We start from the raw sequence: 24,501 nt of genomic DNA, 5'->3' as shown, positions 1-24,501 counted from the left end.
AAAAGAGAGTTGGTGCAAGATTTTATACCAGTTAATAATTTCGTAACCATGGGACAGAGCTATTTTCTGTGCTCGTAAGACGAAATACTCATAGGCATCTGATTCATCCATACGATGTTTGCTTAACCTGCAAATCTGAATGTCAATCTGATTTGTTTATGATCATTCAAAGAAATTATTTGAGGAAATAGAGTTGAACAAGAATAGAAGTTCAGAGGATAATATAATATAACATAGCACAGAAATAAGCATTTATGGAATGAAGGAATCCTAAAAATGTTTTGGAGAGTAGATATTGGATCGGTAGGGGTAATGCTAGTGTATAGAACCATGAGGCAGCGGGCTTTAATGGTCAAACTGTACAATTATCATGGCCCCAAATTTCCAAGACAAAAAAACCTTTTCTCACCTCCAAGTTTACCGAACTACTGATCCTGAAAAGCTGAACTGTAATACAACTTAAAAAATCAACAAAACAAGAGAAAAAATATCGAAAGGTGAAAAATGATCAAGGGAATGCCTAAGAACCAAAAACTCCTACAGATAAGATGCCCTAAAAACCAATTTTATTAGCAAGAATGTACCATTTGGCTTTCACAATTCTGCACTTATTAGGTTTTCATCTTTTGTAGCTTTGTTGCGTTGCAAATGTACCATTTGGCTTTCACAGTTCTGCACTTATTTTTTTAATTTGTCTTTTAGCCATGCAAATCCAAATTAGGTGAATTTCCTTTTCTAAGGATGTTTTGAAGGCCTAGAGTTACATTTTATGTGTTTAGAGTCAGACATTGAATGAATGAGCTCTTTCCTTTGAGATGTGTGATACATCTCCTTGGTGCGATGCCCAGAAAATTTCTACTATTATTAATTTTTAAACGTCATCCCATTCTAATAATTTTTCTGTCAATATTACTAACACCCCTGCGACACCTTCCCTTTTTAATGCCAAATCAATCATCTTTCCTTACTGTGGATGAAAAATACAGTAAGAAAAGCATATATATACAAGCTTGTACTATGAAGTTATGCAACGGAGCATATAAATATTAAACCACCCCTTAAAGCCTAAAATTTAAACCATTTGGTGAGCCAACAATATATCAAATTAACATTCCCCTCCTAAGTGGCACATAAACTCATGGTAAAGAGAACAAATAGATAGCTGAAACAGATTCGAGAATAAGGTTTGTCAGCCATCCAGGGAGTTAAGAGCTTCAGTTCGAATTGTATGCTTAATTCCTATTTAGCAACAAAAGAAGAAAGCCAATCATGAAAACAGATGGCTACCCTATTATGAAGAGCCACATAGACGTTTAAACTTCAAATGATATACCTTTATTATTATATTTAATATACCCACATTCGAGCCGGCACATGCAGACCACACATCCCCAGCTCTCCTAACACATAATAAAGTGAACAACTAACAACTCCTTTACAGAGAACTAAAAGTTGATTTCCAATCTGCAACAAAGAAAAATAAATTTGTCCAGACTGTTAGGGCCCATTTGGTTAAGAATTCAAAAAGGAGTTTCTGTGTTGTTGCTATTGAAAATGGAAACAGGGGATTGTATTATGTACTTTTTATAGTTCAAAAAAAATGTTTGACTAGTGTTTCCAAAACTGTTCCCCGAAAATGAAAATAGTGGAACAACGCTTCGTAAAGGCTGATCCATGTGGCAATTTATTAATATATAATAATTATTATTAATAGCAGTAGCAACAGTTTTTTACTATGAAACAGTGGTTATAACACATACCCCATATTTTCATTTTGTACGAAAACTGTATCCAGAAACATGGGACACTTTAAAATCATTTCCTGAAAACTTGTATTTTTTAGGAGTGCTTCTGGATATGTTTTAGAAAATGGCTTTCTGAAAACACTTGATAAAATACTAATTTTGTATATTTTTTGCATCTTGTGCTTTCAAAACATGAAACTGTATCCCAAACCTTAACCAAACAGGCCCTTAGTTTCTCTGCATCAAGTTACATTGTTCCTGGCCCTATCACCACAGATGGGTTGTTATGCCAGCAACAAAAATTGAACCGAAATCTAATACCAAGTGATGTCCTAAAAGTTTAGACGCTGTTTGGTATTACTGACACCATGGTCTTAAATTTCTACAAAATTGTCAAAATTTCTACCTTCCATTGCCCTTGAAATTGAAATGGCTGTCGATTTCCATCTTACATAATTTCCATTGAAATATTAACAAATCAGTGAAATTTATCAAAATCTCAAAATTTTAGCGAAACTTTTCAAAATCTTAATTAATCCTTTTTTTTTATTATTAAAACAAAATATTATTAGAAGAGCTTTTGAAATTATATGAAAATAGAAAATTTTAACTTACAACAACATTTTATTTAACCATTCATGTTTAGATATCATTATTTGTATAATAAATAAAATTTAATTTTTATGAATTTCATTTATATTAACAGAATATGTTTAATACACATGTTTTATTACAAATATATTAATACACATTATATTTCTCAGATTATCACTTTATCTAAAAGCTTAAACTGTTAGTTGTGGGCCAACATCATATATCAAGCTTTAACACTCCCCCACACATGCAGCCCAATAGCACGTGATAAACCAATGATAAATAACATGCATAACAAGGAATAAAATAATTTTTAAACACAACAAAATAAACATGGTCAACAAGACTAGAACCTAGGACCTGCTAGTAAACAGTTCTGATACCATGTTAGGTTACCACTTCACCTAAAATCTTAAGTTGTTAGGTTGTGGGCTGACAATGTATATCAACCTTTAACAATATTACAACTAATGCACCCCATACACAACATAGATGTATTTGATTTGTAATATATTAATCCTAAAAATTACATTATTATGTCTATTAACCATTTCTAAAGTTTCATAAAAGAATTCCATGCTTTAATACTAATTTTCATTTTTTTTCAAATAAAAAATGAAGTTGATATCGAAATTGAAATTTCATTGAAATTTTAGTCGAAATTGGAATTTAAGACCTCGACTATCACAAATGATGAGCAAGAAAAAAAAAAAGCTAAAAATGTGAAACCAACAATCATGATTGAATGCATGTTAATTTTTATTTTTGGATCAAATAACAATTAATTATCATATTCTCCTACAATCAGCATGAAACATTTCATCAAGTGTTGAGCAATTTAATGGTAACACTCTTAAACCTTAATAAATCAAAATTTAGTACTAGATTACCACTTTTCCTAAAAGCTTAAGGTGTAAGGTTGAATGTTTATCAAGGCTTAACATTCCCACACAAGCATCTCAATTGCATGTGGAGAGAGAAACAAAAAGCTTAAGGTGTAAGGTTGAATGTGTATCAAGGCTTACCATTTCCACACATGCATCTCAATTGCATGTGGAGAGAGAAACAAAAATTGAATAATACCCATTAAAGGGGAACATAATAATTTTAACAAACTTCCTAAAATGTAGGCAATAAGAATAGAACCCCAGGCATCCTTGCAACAATGGCTTTTGACACCATGTTAGATTACCTAAAAGCTTAAGCTACTAGGTTGTGGGCCAACAATGTATGTCAAAGCCTTAACACTCCCTCACACATGCCATCCCAATTGCACATGGAGAGATAAACAAAGAATAATACCCATTAGTAGGAACATGGCAATTTTTTTTTTTTAACAAACTTGCATTGATGTGGGTCAACATTGTATATCAAGCCTTAACAACCCCTTGCATGTGCAACTTGATTGCATGTGGAGAGATAAACAAATGTGAACAAAACCCATTACAAGGTAAATGATTTTTAACAAACCAACGATAAACAAGGGCAACAAGACTTGAACCTAGGAACTCCTGGAAACCATGGCTCTAATGCCATGTTGGATTACCACTTTAACTAAAAGCTTAACCTATTAGGATGTGGGCCAACACTGTATCTCAAGCATTAACAATATTATTATGGAAATAGGAATTACTTCACAATTATTTTGCTATAGGTATATTTTTTAACTCAGTGTTTAGTATAGCACAAACAATCCAAATGTATATGAATATGAAGGTTAGGAAATGGTGAAAATATTTTTTGGGAAGGAGTTTATTATTTTTCAATTTTTACTTAAATTTTTTGGGATATATTACTTTTCTTTTACCTTACACTCATACGGTAATTTTATTTTATTTTAAAGTAATGTGACAATAGGCTACAATGCATTTGTTTATGTCGCTAGTTTTAAGTATTCATAGTCCATTTTCAAGTTTTATTTTTCACTTGCTGTCTTAGCAGCTAACAAATATAAGCTGAAAATTAGCAACTAGCAATGTAGAGAAATGCATTGATGCCACCAGTTGAGTAAAACAAAATTCCATTAAGTGTTTTAAGTTATAGGCCAATAATGTACATCAAGCCTTAAGAATGAGCAATATTAATAGCTATTTTATTATCATGATAAAATAGCTTTAGGTTGTAGGTCAACAATATATAAAACGAGGAGGAATATCAATGGTAGTCTTATTGTCATAACAAAATGGCATACTACATGAGGAGTTCTCAACAACATAAACCCGCAAAAGCATAGATCTAGAGCTCTGAACTCAACCTTTGCTATAGTCCATGTGTAGGACAAAAAGCCAGACCATGAACACTCCCTTGTTGGAAACTCATTCAAAAGAAATGGATCAAGTGATTGTGGGGTTTGGTTAATAGTATTGTATGTTTAGTTTAGTTAGTAAAGGACTATGTATCTAGGTGCATGTTTGTAATATTTGTGTGTTTAAGGGGTGTGTTAGATTTCTTGTAGTTTTTAGGGGTGTGTGCGTAATTTTTTGCGTCATTGGCTTTCTTATAAATAGTGTGTGAAAGCCATGTAGGAATTGGTTGTTCTTGAATTCAATGTTTTAAAAGGCTCAATTGAGGCTCACCTCAAGACGAGGCATGCCTAGAACACCTCAATTCTCAATCTAAAACAATGAAAATACCAAATCCCAAAAAGGCTATTGTATTAGATGCTAATGCTTACGCATTTGTACAAAGGCACACCTTTTACGCCTTTTTAGTCAAAACTCAAGAATTTTGGGTGTGTGATTCTCAATTTAAATTTGGCTTGAGGATTTCAACAACATTTTTATATAGAAGGAATATCATAATATGAGATTTCTAACAACTCTTGAATCTCAAACTTTCCAAAATAGTCGAGAGTTGTATCTTAAATATTGAAAATAATTTGAACTTTGTAATGTTATAGCTATTTCTTGTCATGATATTTGTAATGAATTCAAGTAAGCAATTTTTTGAATGGCAAACAAGTAGTTAACTTCTTATTTTTACCATTTTTTTGTGATTTTTCTTTAGTTTTCTTTATTTTTAAAAATATATATAGTTTCTTTATCTTTACATATTTTTGTCTAAAATTAAATTTATCAAAATGCTTATGCCCTCCACACTTGAAGTATTATGCCTCTCTTGAAAACCGAATGAAATTTCTGTATTTCTTGAATTCAATCTTTGTACATCCCAATTTACAATATATAATACAATCGAAGGTTCTAAATATGGAAGCAATCTCCCTACAGAATCACTCTCAATAATATACAATCTTCTATATTTACCTACTTTCCTAATTTACTCAATATACCCAAGGATACTCGGGATTTTTACACTCCCCCTCAAGTTGGATCATAGATATTGATCAAATCCAACTTGCCAATGAAATCATCAAAGTTATGCCATGCTAACCCTTTAGTAAAGATGTCTGCAGTTTGTTCCTTGGTAGGTACATAAGTCATATAGATGGTTCCTTTTTCAACCTTCTCTTTGATAAAATGTCGGTCCACTTCCACATGCTCAGTCCTGTCATGTTGAACTAGATTGAGAGAGAGACTGATGGCGGCTTTGTTGTCACAATAGAGTTTGATAAGGAATTTCACCGAAATTTGTAATTTTTCCAAGAGTTTCCGTAACCACATTCCTTCACATATTCCTTGTGCAATTGCCCTGAATTCAGCTTCAGCACTGCTTCGAGCCACTACATTCTATTTTTTGCTCCTCCAAGTTACCAAATTTCCTCATACAAAGTTGCAATATCTAGTGGTAGACCTTCTGTCTTCCGCTAATCCTGCCCAATCTGCATTTGTGAAGATTTCTACTTCCTTGTTTTCACATTTCTTGAAGAAAAGTCCTTTGCCAAGAGAACCCTTGAGGTACCTGAGGATCTTATACACAACATCTAGATGAGTCTTTTTCGGTGAATGCATGTGTTGGCTTACCACACTTACCACAAATGCAATGTCGGGTCTGGTATGCTATAGGTAAATTAGTTTACCAACCAATCTCTAATACCTTTCTTTTTCAACTAGTATTCCACATTCTTCGACCCTTTTTACGGCTTCAATCGGAGTTTCACTAGGTTTGCAACCAAGCATGCTAGTTTCGGTTAGGAGATCAAGGATATACTTTCGCTGAGACACACTAATACCCTTTTTTGATCTAGCAATTTCCATTCCCAAGAAGTACCACATTTGTCCTAGGTATTTAACTTCAAACTCAGCAGCTGGGACTTTCTTTAATCTTTCCATCTCCCCTGTATCATCTCCTGTTAGGATTATATCATCAACATATACTCTCAGAATTGTTTTCTTACCAGTTTCAGATTGTTGGAAGAACACAGTGTGATCTGATTGCCCTTGTCGATATCCCTGATTTTTAATCACTTTTGCAAATTTGTTGAACCATGCTCTGGGAGATTGCTCAAGTCCATACAAGGACTTCTTGAGTTTACATACTCTGTTTTCTTCACCTTTCTTACTGAAACCTGGTGGTATCGTCATGTAGACTTCTTCTTCTAACTCGTCATTTAGAAATGCATTCTTAACGTCGAGTTGCTGTAGTGGCCAATCTAAGTTAGCTGCCATGGACAAGAGGACCAGAACTGTATTCAATTTTTCCACTAGTGTAAATGTCTCCATGCAGTCAATGCCATAAATCTGTGTAAATCCTTTTGCAACGAGTCTGGCTTTATATCGTTCAACTGTCCCATCAGCTTTATATTTCACTGTGAAAACCCATTTACAACCAACTAGCTTCTTCCCTCTCGGCAAATTCATAACGTCCCAAGTTTCATTTTTCTCCAAGGCCCACATTTCCTCCATGACAACCTCCCTCCATTTAGGAACTTCCAGGGCTTCCTGAATATTCTTTGGAATTTTCATCCTATCAAGGTTAGAGGTAAAAGCACGATATCCTGTAGATAGGCTTTTATAAGACATGTATTTTGACTAGGGATATTGAGTACATGACCTGGTTTGTTTTCTAACTGCAATGGGTAAATTGATGTCATCAGGTGCAAGCTTATCAGAAGGGAGCTCATGACCATCTATTACCTGATCGGGATTGGGCGTGGACTCATGGTTGCTCAGACCTATCACCGGTTTCAACTCTCTTGGTGCCTCAGGTATGAGATTCTCCCTATTCTTTGTGTTTGGCTTTCTTAAGTAAACAAGTATTTCTATATTGTTTTGTTTTTCTGCATCTCCCCCTAAGTTATGTGGGTTTTACCTAAGGTGGCAAGGGTTCGTTTTGGTTTGATAATTGGTTGGCTAGTGGCTCGCTTTGTTTGCAATTTAACAATATTCAAAACCCTCTACTGAATATTAAAGATGTGCGGGTGGATGGTGCCTGGGATAGGCAGCACTTAGTGGAGTTGGTTGGTAATGACAAGGCCGAAGAAGTCATTCAGAATATTGCTTGTGGGAGACAAGGTGAGGATATTCTAATTTGGAAACTCAATGATAAAGGAAGCTTCACATCGTCAAGTGCTTGGGATTTAATTAGAGTCAAAGGGCCACATGTATGGGATATGGATTGGTTGTGACACAATCTCTAGCCAAAGAAGGTCAGCATATGTGTTTGGAAAGCTCGTTTTGACAACTTGCCTTTGGATGAGAAAGTTCAATCCTTGGGAATTGCTTTTGCTTCTCGCCGTAACTGTTGCAAGCTGGGGCAAACAAAAACCTTGGATCATGTGCTTTGTTTGAGCAAGATTGCTGTCAAGGTTTGGGATCTTGCCGCTACAGCCTTGGGGGTTCCTTGTACGACTATAGTTTCTTGGATTTGTTGTGTTCAAAGCTGGTTTACTTATGCTAAGAAATCGACTCAGAGGGGTGTAATCATTGGTATCTTACCAAGTTTAATAACTTGGAGACTTTGGGTGCGTCATTGTAGAACCCGAATGGAAGGTGCTAAGGAATCGGCTGAAGGAGTTTGGTTGGTAATTAAGGTTTGGCTTAGAAGGATTTCGGAGAATATGAGATCAAGCGGATCCCTTTCTACTCAGGATAGCAAAGTTCTAAGTGCTCTTGAGATTCCAATTATTACTCCGAAGGCACGGACTCCTTGTGTTGTTAGGTGGGGGAATCCTCAAGTTGGGTCCATAAAGCTAAACGTAGATGGTAGTTGTCGTGGGAATTCAGGGACATGTGGAGGGGGTGGTGTGATGCGAGGTTGCAGCGGGGATTTCCTGGGTGCTTATTCGTCCTTCTTTGGCTATGGAACTAATAATAAAGCCAAACTTAGGGCCCTAACAGAGGGAGTGCGGATGTGCAAAGAGATGGGTTATATGAATGTGAAGATTGAATGCGACTCTAATGTAGTGATCGATTGGGTTCGTTCTCGGAAATGCATGGTATGGAATTTGTGTATTTTTGGGAAGAGTTGCTTAAGGCTCTTTCCATGATAAATTTTACCATTGCTCACCAATTCAGAGAAGGAAATAAGACTACGGACTTCTTGGCACGATAGGGAGAGAAAGGAACCACTACGAGATATTTGGAGTTTGATTCTTTACCTCATCTAGTTAGAGGCATGATACAACTTGACAAAATTGGTCTTCCTAATTTAAGGGTCTAATGTGTTGTTTTGTCTTGTTTTCCTTTTTGTTACGTTTCGTTTCTTTATGTTTGTAGTTTGATTTGCTGGAACCACAGTTTTCCTCCTCCATAAGTGAGGGGTTTTCTAATAAAGAATGGAGGTGTCGCCCCTCTTTTACCCAAAAAAAAGCTTCTCCCTTTAGGCCTAACCAAAAAAACATTTCTTGTCTTTCTAACACAACCCTAACTTCAAGAATTTTCCCATCTCCACAGGCTTGATAACCACCCAACACAAGACCTTCCCAATTCTAATTCTAGGGAAGCACCCATCAACCTATCAAAGACCAACGAAAACCCGTTTGGAAAACATTGCCACTAAAGAACCGAATTCATACATTAATAGTAGTTGCATATGAAAAATCTGAAAAATATGATAGCATAGGAGGTTTGACACTAACCGGCTGATTAAATCTATGGTTATACCATGTTAGATAGGATAAGAATTTTTCAACATGCGTTTAAAAGCTGTTGGATTACCATTTTATCTAAAAGCATAAGCAGTTAGATTGTGGACTAACAATGTATATCAAGCTTTAACACTCCACTGCGCACACAGCTCGATAGCACGTGGAGAGATAAACACAAGATAAACAATACCCACTACAGGTTAAACAACACACAATGAATGCAGGTAGCAAGACTAGAAACCAGGTCCTCCTTATAACCAGCTCTGATACCATGTTAAATTACCAGTTTACCTAAAAGCTTAAGCTATTAGGTTGTAGCCCTACAATGTATATCAAGCTTTAACAAAGGTGATTGCCATTTAAGAACCAAATTCATCCATTAGCTGCTGTTGCATATAAAATCTGGATGATAGGCTAATAGCATAGGAAGCTTTATACAAGAAAAGCAATCACCTCCAAAGCTTGGGCATGATTTATGCCATGATCTTCGACAGATAAATCATACAAGTCTAAGATAATAAGAATATCATTTTGCTCACTCTCACATTGGGCCTCTTCCCCATGTATAGGTCTCTCTCATAATCGTCAACAGATAATCCATACAAACGCTAAGATAATTACACTATCATTTTGCTCCCACCCACATTCAGCCTAGATAGCAACGATCACCATGACGAGAGAAATCAATAAATTTTGGCTTCTTTTGAACTTTTAATTTCCATAATCACTTTTTAAAGTGATTTAGACCTTGAATATGTTTTTATATATTGGATTTTGAAACTATTTCTATAAATTGAACTAGTAAATGTTTCAGTAGTACCATTAAATTGCTTAAATGTTGAGGATGGACTACTTCATGGGTGCTCAAGGGCAGTGTGAGAATTAATTGTTATTTGATCCAAGAAAAAAAAAATAAAGTATGCATTTAATTAGGTTTTCAATTTTTGTTTCAGTTCTAGGAATATAACTTGGTTGTTAGCTTGCAATCTTAGCTTCTCTTTCTAGTTTTAAATTTTTATTAAGATTCTCATTTTTGGAAGTGCCAAAACAAATTAACTAAATTTCTCTATTTAGAAGAGATTCAAGGTCCCGATCAACACTGCAATGATTAATTGTTTAATTTATTAGATGCTGATAACTTGGATGCTCTTGCTCTTAAATGTGTTTCAGGAGTATTCTTGCACTCAAAAAGGGTATCATTGCTACAGCTCTACATTGCACCATCTACTAATGTTATTTTCTTTGACTCTACTTCCTACAACTCAAGACTCTTAGTTGATCTTCTTTCCACCACCTAATTTACATTCTTTAGGCTTATTGTCTCAACCTAGTCATCCACCTAAACCTTCATTCCCACTGAGTCCTTTCAGTTGTCTAAAATTTGCAGGTATATGCATGAAAGCAGCTTAAGGTAGGAGAAACTCCAAACTATAGTGTTGCAAACTTGCACCTTCAGCTCCCTTGTTTAACCATCATGTTTCTTGTGATACTGGTCGTCCTCTTGCTGTTCGAAAAGGTAAATGCAGTTATACTCTTATACCGAACCTCCTATCCCTAACTTTGCATGTTGCAACTTCTCGTCACCACTATGTTATTGTTTTCTAAAAATCCATTTCCCTCTCTAGGTGGAAAACTACAATTGACAAAGAGATGCATGCCCTGCAAGGAAAATGAGACTTGGGATCTTGTGCCAGTTTTGATAAGTTTTTTGTTGGGTGTTGCTGAGTGACAAAAGCAGATCTCTCTATACCTACAGTGAGGATACCTGAACTAGGAGTGCTCAAAGTATGGATGCCAGAGGAGGCACAAAGCACATTCAAGTAAACTTTGGAAAAGGATGGTGATGCAGGAGCAGCATCAAGGTTCTGCAGGCATGGAGAAATTAGAAGAGAAGAAGGAAGGGGAAGGGAGGAGAGAAGAGATACCAGGGGTAAACACACGTTCACTTCAATTCAAATTCATCAATAACTGCCTACTACATGGCTTTCATAGACTATTTATAAGAAAGCCTCTTTGCATGAAATTACACTTCAACCCCTAAAACAACATTACACTACAAATATACCCCTACTTTACACAAATATTACAAACAACCCCCAAATACACATAATCCTACTAATTAATACTAAACACAAATAATAAACTACTAACCACACATAATAAACTACTAACTTAACCCCACAATTCCTTAACCCAACTCTTCTTAATTATTTTCCAGCAAGGATCTTCCAAGGTCTTACTTCTTGTCCTACATCAACTCTCCCCTAGTTAGGAAAAATTCGGCCTAGAATTTTGAAATGTTGGAGGATCAAAAGGGAGAAGCAAACTTGGACTTTTCTAAAGCCAACACTTAAATGAGGCAAGAAACCACATTCCATTGGTAGCACCTTGAACTTAACTTGAGAATCAGCATCAATGAACTCAATGAGGATGACAAACTCTATAATAGGAATGTTTGAAGACTTCGGATTGTTGGGAATTAAGAACAAATTCCCGAAACCTGTGAGAAACAAAATAGAGAAAGAATACACGCCAAAGAAAAATCAATCACACGCACAAGACAGTATTTACATGGTTCGGAAATTTTTCCTACATCCACGAAGTTGCAAGGATTTCACTATTATCAGGAAGAAAAATACAGAGAGTGCAGCGGTACAATGCTCTCTCTCTCACTCTCTCGCGAAGTGTGACCGCATACCCTAATCACCCAAAAACAATCATTTTATATGCTGCGCACAGGGTTCCGGAATGGGCTACAAAACGGGCCCAAAAATTTACAGCCCAATCCTTCGCTCCATGGACTAAGCCTTAGGATAGAAATCTCTCATTAAAAAAAAGTCAGGTCATCATCCAAATTTAACGCAACTAGGCTCCACAAAAGCCCAACAAATCTCCTACTTGGAGACTAGTTCAATCACCAATATCGACTGCAATCCTCCAAATGAACAATCCCTCATCCCTGCAACTCATCCTCCTGTCCTAAAGCTAGAAGACCAACTGAAGCTGCACACAGCTTCAGCTTCTCAATAGTAACACCCTTAGTCAACATGTCTGCCGGGTTCTTAGATCCACAGATCTTCTCAAGTATTACCAGCTTATCTTTAACAAGGTAATGGATAAAGTGGTATTTTGTCTGTATATGTTTCAACTTTGAATGAAAAGCCGAATTTTTGGCAAGAAAAATTGCACTCTGACTGTCACTGTGTAGAATGCCCATCTTCTGCTTCTTACCCAATTCGTGTAAGAAACCATGTAGCCAAATCATCTCCTTTCCAGCTTCAGTTGCTGCAACATACTCATCTTCTATAGTAGACAAAGTAACAATCTTTTGCAAATTTGAAGCCCAAGATATAGCTGTACCACCCAGAGTAAATACAAACCCAGTAGTACTCTTTCTACTATCATTATCACCAGCAAAATCAGCGTCTACATAACCCTACAGTTTCAAACTTGCACCTATGAAGCAAAGACATGTATCTGATGAACCCCTTAGATATCTCAGAATCCACTTGACTGCCTCCCAATGTTGCTTCCCTGGCCTACTCATGAATTTGCTCACAAATCCCACTGCATATGCAATGTTTGGCTTTGTACGCACCATAGCATACATCAAGCTGCCAATAGCTGAAGCATAGGGCACCTTGCTCATATGGTCCCTTTCTTCTTCTGTCTTTGGTGACTGTTCCTTGCTTAATTTGAAATGACTACCCAAGGGTGTGCTCACTGGTTTAGCTTCATTCATGTTGAACTTACTGAGAATTTTCATCACATACTCTGATTGTGAAAGCTTCAATGTACCATTAGTCTTGTCTCTAATGATTCTCATTCCAAGGATTTGCTTTGCAGCTCCTAAATCCTTCATTGTAAACTGTTTTGACAATTGCTTCTTCAGATTATTAATCTCCTCAATGCTAGACCCTGTAATGAGCATATCATCTACATTTAACAATAAAATGATGTAAGAATTGTCAAAGAACTTAACATGACAACAGTGATCAGCTTCACATCTCTTGAATCCAATTTTATGCATAAAACTATCAAATTTCTTATACCACTGTCTTGGAGCTTGTTTTAGACCATACAAGCTCTTCCTCAATTTGCAGACTAAATTCTCTTGTCCCTGGACAATGAACCCTTCTGGCTGAATCATGTAGATGTCTTCCTCCAAGTCACCATGAAGGAATGCTGCTTTCACATCTAACTGCTCAAGATGTAGATTTTCTGCAGCCGCCATTCCTAGTACCAGTCTAATTGTCAACATCTTCACAACTAGAGAAAATATTTCTGTGAAGTCAATGCCCTCCTTTTGCTGGAACCCTTTGACAACTAATTTGGCTTTGTAGCGCTTGCTACCATCATGTTTGTTCTTTATTTTGTATACCCACTTGTTGTGCAAAGCCTTCTTCCCTACTGGCAATTTAGTCAGTTCCTATGTCTGATTCCCCAACAAGGAATCCATCTCATCCTTCATGGTTAACTCCCACTTGCTTGAACTTTCATCCTGCTAGGCTTCATCATAACACTCTGGCTCACCACCATCAGTTAGCAGGAGATAATTTAGAGCAGGTGAATAACGTTGTGGAGGTCTAATGGTCCTAGAAGATCTACGGACCGCAGCTACAGGCGTATTCTGATTTGCCTGTGATTCTACATTCTCCTTATCATCTTCACCCCTTTCTTGGACTGTACTTTCAGTCAACTCATTTAAGTTAACAAACTCATATTTCTTTTGATCTATCGCTGTGACATTTGACACTATAGTTGACCTATCCTTGTACATAACCTGTTCATTAAATATCACATTTCTACTTTTGATGATTTTCCTATTTTGTTCATCCCATAACCGATAGCCAAATTTCTCATCACCATAGCCAATGAAATAGCATATTTGAGACTTTGCTTCAAGTGTACTACAAGCATCAGAATCAATAATATGAAATAGCATATTTCCTGTTGGTTTTGGTTTATGCTTTATGTTATTTATCTTTTATTTGTTTTGTTGCGTGAGATTTGTTTTGTAGGTCCTTGTTTTGTTTTGTTTTGCTTGGACTTATAATCCTGTTTTCGTTTGATGTTGGTGTTGTTTTTCAGGAGACCTTTAAAGTTTTGTCTTTTGTTTCTTTCTTTGATTGTCTTGAAACCACGGTATTCCTCCGCCAAAAGTGAGGATTTATCAATAAATAAATGGAGGTTCCACCCTTCTTTAAAAATAAATAAATAAATAAATATAAAAATAAATAAATAAATAAATAAAAAGAAACACAACCAAAAATTTTTAAGTGAGAAAACTTTACCTCTTTATCGCTCCAAACCTCTTCAGGAAGTCTAAACTCCATGGGAACTGAAGGTCCTCGGTTTATCAAATAAGCTATAGTACTAACAGCATCAGCCCAAAAAGTTTTTGGTAGTTCAGCATGCAACCTCATACTCCTAGCACGCTCATTGAGAGTTCTGTTCATGCGCTTAGCCACACCATTCTGCTATAGTGTCCCAGGAATGGTCTTTTCCATTCTGATTCCATGTGCAACACAATACTCTCTGAACCCTCCATCTATGTACTCTCCTCCATTGTACGACCTCAAACACTTTACTTTCAAACCTATCTCTGTCTCAACCATAGCCTTCCACTTCTAAAAAGTTTCAAATACATCATATTTATTTTTCAGAAAATAAACCCATACCTTTCTGGTTGAGTCATCAATGAAAGTAACGTAGTACCTTGAACCTCCAAGGGATGCAACGGGAGAAGGCCCCCACAAATCTGTGTGCACTAACTCCAATTTTTCAGCCTTCAGTGTTCTACCACTTTTTACGAAACTCACCCTTTTCTACTTTCCTAAGATGCAGCTTTCACACAAGTCAAAATCAACGGACTTCAATTCTGGTAGTTTCCCTTTTGACAGCAGCATCTTCATCCCTTTCTCACTCATGTGACCAAGTCTGCGGTGTCATAAGCTTGTATCAGTACTTGCTTCAACGACTGCAATTGTGTCTCTTGGACTTGAGGTCATGTATAGAGTACTAGATTTCTTTCCATGAGCCAATACTCTGGCTCCCTTTGTAACCTTCCAAGTGCCACCAACAAACAACATTGCATGCCCTTCATCATCAAGCTGCCCGACAGAAATCAAATTCCTTCTTAGGTCAGGAATATGTTGTACCTTCTCCAGTAACCAAACAGACAAATTGGGCAACAACATCCGGACGTTTCCCATACCCACAACATCCAAGGCTGTACCATCAGCCAAATACACCTTCCCAAAATCTCCTGCTACATAGTTCTGTATGATTTCATGGTGTGAAGTGGTATGAAACGAAGCTCCTGAGTCCAAAACCCAATCATCAAGTGGACTGTCTATTACAAGAAGTAGTGCATCCTGTACCTCTTCTGTTACAGCATTAGCAGAATCATCCTCATTCTTCTTCTTAAGACTTTTGCATTGTTTCCTAAAGTGACCCATTTTCCCGCGGTTCTAGCATTGTCCCTTTTGGCCAGATCTAGATTTACTTCTGTTTCGATTATAGTTTCTGGATTTTGATCTACCCCGATCTGAATTTCGGTCATTACCTCTGCCTCTTGTCTCAAGGTTTAGGGCAGAACCAAATCCTGAGGTTTCACCCGCATCTCTTCTACGAATTTCCTTGGCTAGAATTAAATCCCGTATATCATTATACTTCAGTTTTTCTTTTCCAGTAGAGTTGCTTACTGCCATCCTCATTGCTCTCAACTGTTTGGCAACGAAGCCAAAACGATCGATGCACGAATCTCATCATCAAAATCAATTTCTACAGACGATAATTGATTTGTGATAGTATTAAACTCATTCAGATGTTGTGCTACTGATGCATTCTCTGTCATCTTCAAATTAAACAATTTCTTCATCAGATGTACCTTGTTATTTGCTGACGGTTTTTCATACATACCAGACAAAGCCTTCATCAGATCTGCTGTAGTCTTCTCCTTCACAACGTTGTGTGCAACAGACCTAGACAGAGTTAATCTTATAACTCCCAGTACTTGCCTGTCAAGGAGAGTCCATTCCTTGTCCTTCATAGTAGCAGGTTTTTCTCCTAGAAGCGGCAGATGTAACTTCTTCCCATAGAGATAATCCTCGATCCGCATCCTCCAGAATCCAAAGCCTGTGCCATCAAACTTTTCTATTCCAGACGCATTTCTTGCTTTCTCTGCCATTGCTCCCACTCGAACCTAACCCTAGGCTCTGATACCAGTTGTTGGGAATAAGAACAAATTCCCGAAACCTGTGAGAAACAAAATAGAGAAAGAATACACGCCAAAGAAAAATCAATCACACGGACAAGATAGTATTTACGTGGTTCGGCAATTTTGCCTACGTCCATGGAATTGCAGGGATTTCACTATTATCAGGAAGAAAAATACAGAGAGTGCGGTGGTACAATGCTCTCTCTCTCGCTCTCTCGCAAAGTGTGACCGCATACCCTAATCACCCAAAAACAATCATTTTATATACTATGCACAAGGTTCCGGAATGGGCTACAAAACGGGCCCAAAAATTTTTCCCAGGGGTACCCAATCCTTCGCTCCATGGACTAAGCCTTAGGATAGAAATCTCTTATTAAAGAAAAGTCGGGTCATCATCCAAATTTAACGCAACTAGGCTCCACAAAAGCCCAACATGGATGTCTTCAAACACATTAATTTCCTTCTGTGTATTGTCTTCAAGCTGAGTATTTATAACTAATTCTTTGTCTTGGTTCATTGGTAGAGCAGACTTCGAAACAAATTACCAATTATAGTGAAAGATATATGTGCTCTCATGTCCTCGAGTCACACCTAAATCACCCAACCAAGGAGAACTAAGTAGTACATGGCCAATGTTCATGGTTACGATGTCACACCAAACATTAACAAAATAGTCACCCATTTGGATAGGAACTAAACATCTTTCACAAACATGTATGGCAATGTCATCAATTGAGATATCTTATAAGGCAGTGGGTGAGGTTCTGGATGAAGTTGCATATGAGTGACTCCATTTCTAGAACCCACGTCCGTAGGACATCTTCCATCAATGATGAATTTGCATACATTCCTCCACACTTGAGAAATGTGTGGAAAAGCTTGAACTTGTGCCCAAATAATTATGGCATTTGTCCAATAAAATGTCACCATATTGCCAGATTTATGCAATATGCTGCAGCTATATATCACCAACAGCCCCTTTAACACAATTTTCCTTCAATTCTCAAATTAATCATGCAAAGCCATAAACTTAACTCCGAATTTTGAAGAAATATCTTTAATTCACCTTGATATTTATTGTCGTGCTGAAATGAAACAAATTCACGAAGAAAACTCACAAATTACAGCAACAAAACCAGATTTTTGATGCTGGCAGTGAATACTTCTAGGTTTTTAACAATATATTGTGTCCGTGATCAAAATATCAAGCTGCAGATCAAATTATCATGGAGAAACTCAAAATATCGTGGCTGCAGGCGATTTCTCACGAGACAGGAAATTGCAGAAGACCCTGGGAGACCCCACGTGCTTTGTTGGCATGAGTCACCAGCGGCAAGATTCTGGCAATGAAACTTCAGGTGAGTTCAGATCAGTGGGTGGGAGCACTGTGGTGGTGGTGGTGTGGTGAGAAAAACACAAGACACTAGGGATTCTTGAAGGCCAATGGCTGAAGTATGTTTGTCCAGCGCATGGGGGTTCCCCCGGTGGTTGGACGGAAATGAAATTTTGAAGGTGAGGGTTTCGGGGGGCTCTGATGCCAAATGATGAAGGGGGAGCATCAAGGTTCTGCAGCCATACAGAAATTAGAAGAGGAAGGGGTCTGGAAGGTGGTTTTTTTGAAAAATGGGACACAACTGGAATTTCTGAAAAAGTTCAGAAACTGCAGAATTGCTTTTCAGTTTTTTTTTTTTTTTTTTAAATGAAAAAGAAGAAGAAGAAGAAGAAGAGAAACAGAGAAAGAAGCAAGAGGGCAGAAGGCTGTTGGACAGCAAAAGATTAGGGAGAGAGCAGGATATCAGAACAGACAACCAGAGAACAAGAAGAGAAGAAAGATGCAGCAGCAGCAGAGAGGGAGCATAAGTTACAGAACAAAGGAGAGAAGGAAAGAAGAAGAAGAGGAGGAGGAGAAGCAGCAGCAGGAAGGGAGGGAGAAGTAACAGAACAGAGGAGGAGAAGAAAATAGAAGTTGCAGCAGAGGGAGATAGAAGTAGCAGAACAGTGGGGGAAAAGAAGAAGAGGAGGAGGGAAGAAGAAGATTGAAAAGAAAAGATGGGGGAATTGAAATGGAAGAAAGACATCATGGTTGGGCTCTACTACCAAATGATGCAGGGGCAGCATCAAGGCTCTGCACCATGGAGAAATTATAAGAGAAGAAGGAAGGGAAAGGGAGGAGAGAGGAGATACCAGGGGAAACTCACGTTCACTTCAATTCAAATTCATCAACAACTGCCTACAACATGGCTTTCATACACTATTTATAAGAAAGCCTCTTTACATGAAATTACACTTAAACCCCTAAAACTACGTTACACTACAAAAATACCCCTACTTTACACAAATATTACAAACAACCCCCAAATACACATAATCCTATACTAATTAATACTGAACAAACATAATAAATACTAACTTAACCCCACAATTCCTTAACCCAACTCTTCTTAATTAGTTTCCAGCAAAGATCTTCCCAAGGTCTTACCTCTTGTCCTACATCAGATGGCAATTCTGTTCTTTTCAAATCTTCTATCAGACTGCCTGAAAAACTCAGGTTTCAAACCTGTCAGGACTCGAGAATTGCCTGTTCCCTCTGTTTCTGCATTTCACAAATGTCTAAAATTATAGGTTGCACAATTTTCAACTCCTCAGGAACGTGCTTCATCTCAGCAAAGTATTCTAGGATAATTTTGCCTCTGTTGTAACTAAAACTATGGCAGCCCTTATGAATCAAATTACTAATATATAGTAGTTTAATATAATTGTGTATCTCCTTAGTGATATCAAGGTGCATACACATTCTAGCAATTTAACAGTTAACACTCCATGGAGTTCCACAAGAAGGAAACCATCAGTGCATCTTCCCAGACCCATACTTCATTCTTATTATCATGAGGGTTTGACACAAGAATGTGTTTAAACTTACCTAGGCCATTCAAATATTCAAATATATCTTAACAGCCTTAGACCACTGCAAATAGTTGTTCATTCAGCTTTTCAGTACTAATTTGTGGCAACTTGGAGGAAAAAGACTCTTTGGGTTCAAGCTCCATCTCCAAGACATAGTGGACAGCAATATGCATGCTATATACCACTACCAATCACACACAATTGACAAATACCACTCTGGAAGAGACAAATAGTTCACAGAAAATTGGTGTGAACAGATAAACATTTTGAAATCTAATCTCCAGATGAAACAGGGTTATCCACGAGCCAGCTAGCTTTAAAAACATGCTCTACAGTTCTTGATGCGTAGGAAAAGACTAATATGGAGTGAAAACGTGGCCATAAAAGGCCTCATACAATAGCATATGGGGTCAGGATGCCAAACAGCAACCAGCGCATGAGGACATGTGCACCGGTAGCCAGGGTTGAAATTTTCAAGGTTACCAAATCAGCACACTTCTTAGGGTTGGTTTGTCAAGAGAAGACCTGGAGCTGTCGCCAATCATAAAGGCAGTGATGAGTTATCTTTTCCGCAACCATTCCGATAACGGCTGCGTTAACTTGGTACTGCACAATGTTGTTTAGGGTTTGGGCATCGTGATGACAACTCTAGCATTCTAGTGTCATTGATTTAATACCATGTTAGATTAAGATATGCATGAAAAGGTTTTGTTGTCACACCATAAACTGAAAAAAATGTAAAAGTCTCTCAGTCTATTTATAATATATCTCATGTACAACAAAATGAGAATCATAGCTCACTGGTATATAATAATTGTTAACCTGGTATGACACAATGTTGTTCAGGGTTTGGACATGAGAAATTCTGCGCATAAGATGACTACTCTAGTGTTCTAGTGTTGTTGATCTAAATACCATTTTTGATAAGGAGATGCAAAGAGAAGGGTTTGTTGTCGCACCATAAACTAACATTATGTCTCTCTCTCTCTCTCTATTTAAAATATATCTCATGTATATTAAAAATGACAATCATACCCTCACTGATATACAATAATAACATGACATATGTTGACTTTTGACACTTTTTAAGGATTGTGAAGTTGAACAATGCTTGAATTATCATTATCTGGACGGACTGGACTCGCTGTGATTTATAGATGCATTTTAATTGGATAGAGTTCTTTCTATAGAGAAACTTTGGGCCGCTTTTTTTTTTTTAATTTCTAATCACAATAAGTTGAAGTATCAAATTTTTGCAAATGTTTTAATGTAACTTCTATATCTCTACCTGTGAAGGATGGGTATTGCAAAGCTGACGAGTTCCAATACACACACACACACACCAGCGCAAAAACTCAGAATTCTAGCAAATAATCACATGCATATTTTATCAATATATACATGCAACTTCATATGATACTCAGTTAATGATGAAAAAAATGAGATTCAGTACAAGGATGTAATTCAAATAAGGAATAAATTAAGCCTTTGATCATGCTATTTAAGTATTCTGAGGACGAATAAGATCATAAAACCATTACCATTGCCTTATGTGAGGAGTTGTTATCCAACAACCTGAAATTAATTATACAGCTGCTCGTGTCAGTCTCATTCAATATATCATATTCCATATGAAAGGGGACAAGACAAGTAACAAAATAACCTTATGCTGACATAATAGATTATTTGTAAAAAAATAAAATAAAATAAGGGAGAGAAAGATAGAGAGAAGAACAAGAATGAATTAAAGAGAGAAAGCATGCAACAGAGAGCAATTCCTAAAACTATCACACTGGTCAAAGTAAATCAAAGGACATGATTACAAGAACGTATGGATGGAAAGGGAAATTTGAATTAGACTAGATTCAAGGTTTCACTTGAATCTTGGATAGAGGGGATAAGTCTTGGTCAACAGGTAGGAAGGTCAAAAAATGATAAAACACTTACCTGGAAGGTGAAGGCTGACAGTGTTGTGCTGGAAGTAAAGATAAAACACAAGCATGCTAGTAAAGCAAAAAGAATTTGGAATGGTCACTGTTCTATATGTCTGTATCACCTAGCATGCAGCTGGAGGGGCATTTTAAGGTCATACATCACAGAGCTTTCTACAAACTTGACGGTCAAACAGTAGTAACTGCATAGCATTTCATGTAAGTGCATTTTCAATGCTAAACTATTTGGAAAATTCGCAGGGAAAAAGGTCATTGCAGATATTGTTCTGCTGCATAGGCAGAATACTAAACAGGACAACAGCATCATACAACAGAGACATTGAAATGAAAATTCAAAAACAAGAAGAGAACACAAGGAGGATGTCAGTAAATAAGAAAAAAGAAAACATGATGTTCTTGAATCAGCTATTTTATCAAACAAGGAAAACAAAAGGTGAAGGACAGTACACACAAAGCTCATTCTAATTACTTCGTGCTGTATCTGACCTATCCCCCTTTATAATTACCCCCTTAAGTCCCTTTATGGCTCCCTTTCTGTCATAAATTATCTAAAAAATGAATTTTTTTTTAATCAGGAAAGTGAGATTTCATTAATAAGTAATCAAGGGGTTGCCACCCATGTGCAAGCAAAGAAAAGTGAAAGAAACAAAAAGCTAGAGGACAAGATTTTCTCCAATGATTATAAAGAAAGTAACAATAACAAAGCCGCCTTGCAAATCTCTTAGTAGATCAGTCAAAGAAACAGCCAAAAGGGCCCCGCAATGCTAAAACCCAAGGGGAAGCTAGAAAAACCACTCTATCCCATAACTAGTAAGAAGGTGTGGCTTGATCTTTGAGTATCCAAGCATTCCTTTCCATCCACAAGGTGCAAATAATAGCACACCAAGCACAAATCCGCAGCACTTTCGCTTTCTTACTACTCCCACACCCCCAAAACTTCAACATCAAACCATCCATCGATTGAGGAATCACCCATATCTTTCCAGCAAAGGGAAAAATGGTCACTCCATGGCTGCCTAGCCACTTATCAATAAGAAATATGTGTGCTCATTTCTCTCATTCAAATCTAAGCATGTCGCACAAATATATTGACCAGTAGTTTTATTAGCTCTCCTCACATGTATCAAGTCATTAGTATTTAGTTTAAGAGTCAAAGTCGAGGTAAATGCTGTATTTCCTAGCATATGCTTCCTTCCATGGTGTTTCTCTAAATCAGAGACATGGATGTTTGGATCATCCGTCACTTCAAAAACTGCAACAAGGTTCACATCTATTTCTCATTTTGATTGTTTTGGGTATTAATTAGGAAAACATTCAAGGATATCTTTTCCATCTAGAGTTATGTCTCATTGTTTTCTCTTATTGATTTAGATATTCGGGATGCATGTAGAGTCAAGAATTTGACTAGTTATGTTGTGTCCTTTGTGGATGATATTTTGCTTATGACCTGGAGCTATCAATTAAAAATACAGGTCTGAATTTCTCAAATGTATTTACTCAGTTCTACAAGGAACTAAAATCCCAGTTTTTCATAGTATTCAAACTTTTTCTATCTATAATGCACTTGAATTTGTTCAAAATGGGGTTCAGCATTTTTGCCTGGCCAAAGGAGTTATTCATCAAAAAATAATGTGTACATACCCCACAACAGAATGAAGTAGCTAAACAGAAAAATAGACATTTACTTGGCATAGCACGATCACTACTCTTTCATATGCATATTCCTTAAACCCTATGCCCTTCTTATGGCCTGTTTCCTGCTTAATAGGATGCCCTCCAATGTCCTAGGTGAACAAATTCCCGTCTCTATTGTGTACCCAAAAACAGTCATGTTCACTGTTGTGCGTTGTGTCTTTCGGTGCACTTGTTTTGTTCATGTTCCATATACAGGTTAAAACAAGATCCTTGTGCTGTTAAACATGTCTTTGTTGTCTACTCGAGAACTCAGAAAGGATATAGATGTTATGATCTCAACATTTTCAGGAAATATGTTACTGCACATGTCACCTTTTTTGAGTGGACATCTTATTTCTCTAGTTCTAGGTCCTCCTTGGATGAATATATTTTGAGTCCATCAATGATTTCTATCTCCCTCATGTGCATTGATCCTCCTGTCCATTCCTTGATCCCTCTAAAAAAAAACTTCCCCTCATGCAATTGAGGGTTTATGAATGACAGAATGCAGGCACAAGCACTGCTATCACCATTATTAGAGAAATATACACTTCATTTAGAATATATACTTTCCCTTTTTTCAATTCTCTCATGTATATATATTCCCTTGTAATCCTTGTAATATGTGTGAATCAATAGAGAAATTTTATTTTTTCTCCAAATTTTAACATGGTATCAGAGCAAACCTAAATTTTTCTTTTCTTTCTTGTCGCGCCGCCCCCACTGTTGCTGGTCTCTTGTTGTCGTCCTCTCTTTCCTGCCGTCACCCTCTCCGGCTTTCTCTTCTCGGCTGGTGTGTCTTCTTCAGCAGCTCTGGCGGTCTCTCTCTCAGTCCCTCTCTGTTCCCAGTTCCGGCAGCATCTCTCAGGTCTCTCTGCTTCTCTCGTCGTCGTCGACTCGCCCTCGTCACTTGTCACTAGCAGACTGCAGCGATGGCCATCGCCACCCCGAACTCCATTGCCAGCAGCCGATCTGCGAGCTCCTGTTTTCGGGTCGTCTTCTCCGGCGAAGAGCTGCAGCAGCAGTTCTCTCTTCCAACTCCAACGACATCTTCCATGCCATTCTCCCACTCAGTTTTCCATATTCTCCGGCAACCCTGTCATCTCCCTCATAGTTTTTTTTTTTTTTTTGGTTATCTCTCAGGCCACCTCTCTCTCAGCTATTCTTCTCCAGCGGTTCATTCAGCGCTCTGGCGAAATCCCAGCTCTCAGCAGCATCCCTCAGTTCATCCAGCGTCTTCTCCAACGATTCTCGGTTCGTGTCTCAGTCCTCCGACAGTTTCTCAAGAGGGGGCGTGCACCAGTCTTCTCCGGCCATATCTCTACGTCTCAATCACCGGCGCTCGTTGTCTTTCTCCGGTGTGTGCTCAGCATTCTCTCAGTTGCTCAGCGGTCATCATCTTCGCCACCGGCAAAAGCAGCTGCA

General features: G+C 37.4%; 1 protein-coding gene across 2 annotated transcripts in view; it reads right to left on the bottom strand.

Moving 5' to 3' along the window:
* LOC131153094 (beta-hexosaminidase 3) overlaps positions 1 to 24,501 on the bottom strand; it is an 84,812-nt gene that overhangs the window by 13,746 nt on the left and 46,565 nt on the right. For both annotated transcript variants that reach the window (XM_058105138.1, XM_058105139.1), the window contains 2 exons: positions 20,992 to 21,025; positions 29 to 127 (listed from right to left, as the gene is read on the bottom strand). In XM_058105138.1, coding sequence (XP_057961121.1) covers positions 29 to 127; positions 20,992 to 21,025 — 133 coding nt within the window. The remainder of the gene's footprint in view (positions 1 to 28; positions 128 to 20,991; positions 21,026 to 24,501) is intronic.

Source organism: Malania oleifera, chromosome 4, assembly GCF_029873635.1.
Source record: "Malania oleifera isolate guangnan ecotype guangnan chromosome 4, ASM2987363v1, whole genome shotgun sequence".
NCBI lineage: Eukaryota > Viridiplantae > Streptophyta > Magnoliopsida > Santalales > Ximeniaceae > Malania > Malania oleifera.
This window is presented reverse-complemented; position numbering and strand designations above follow the sequence as displayed.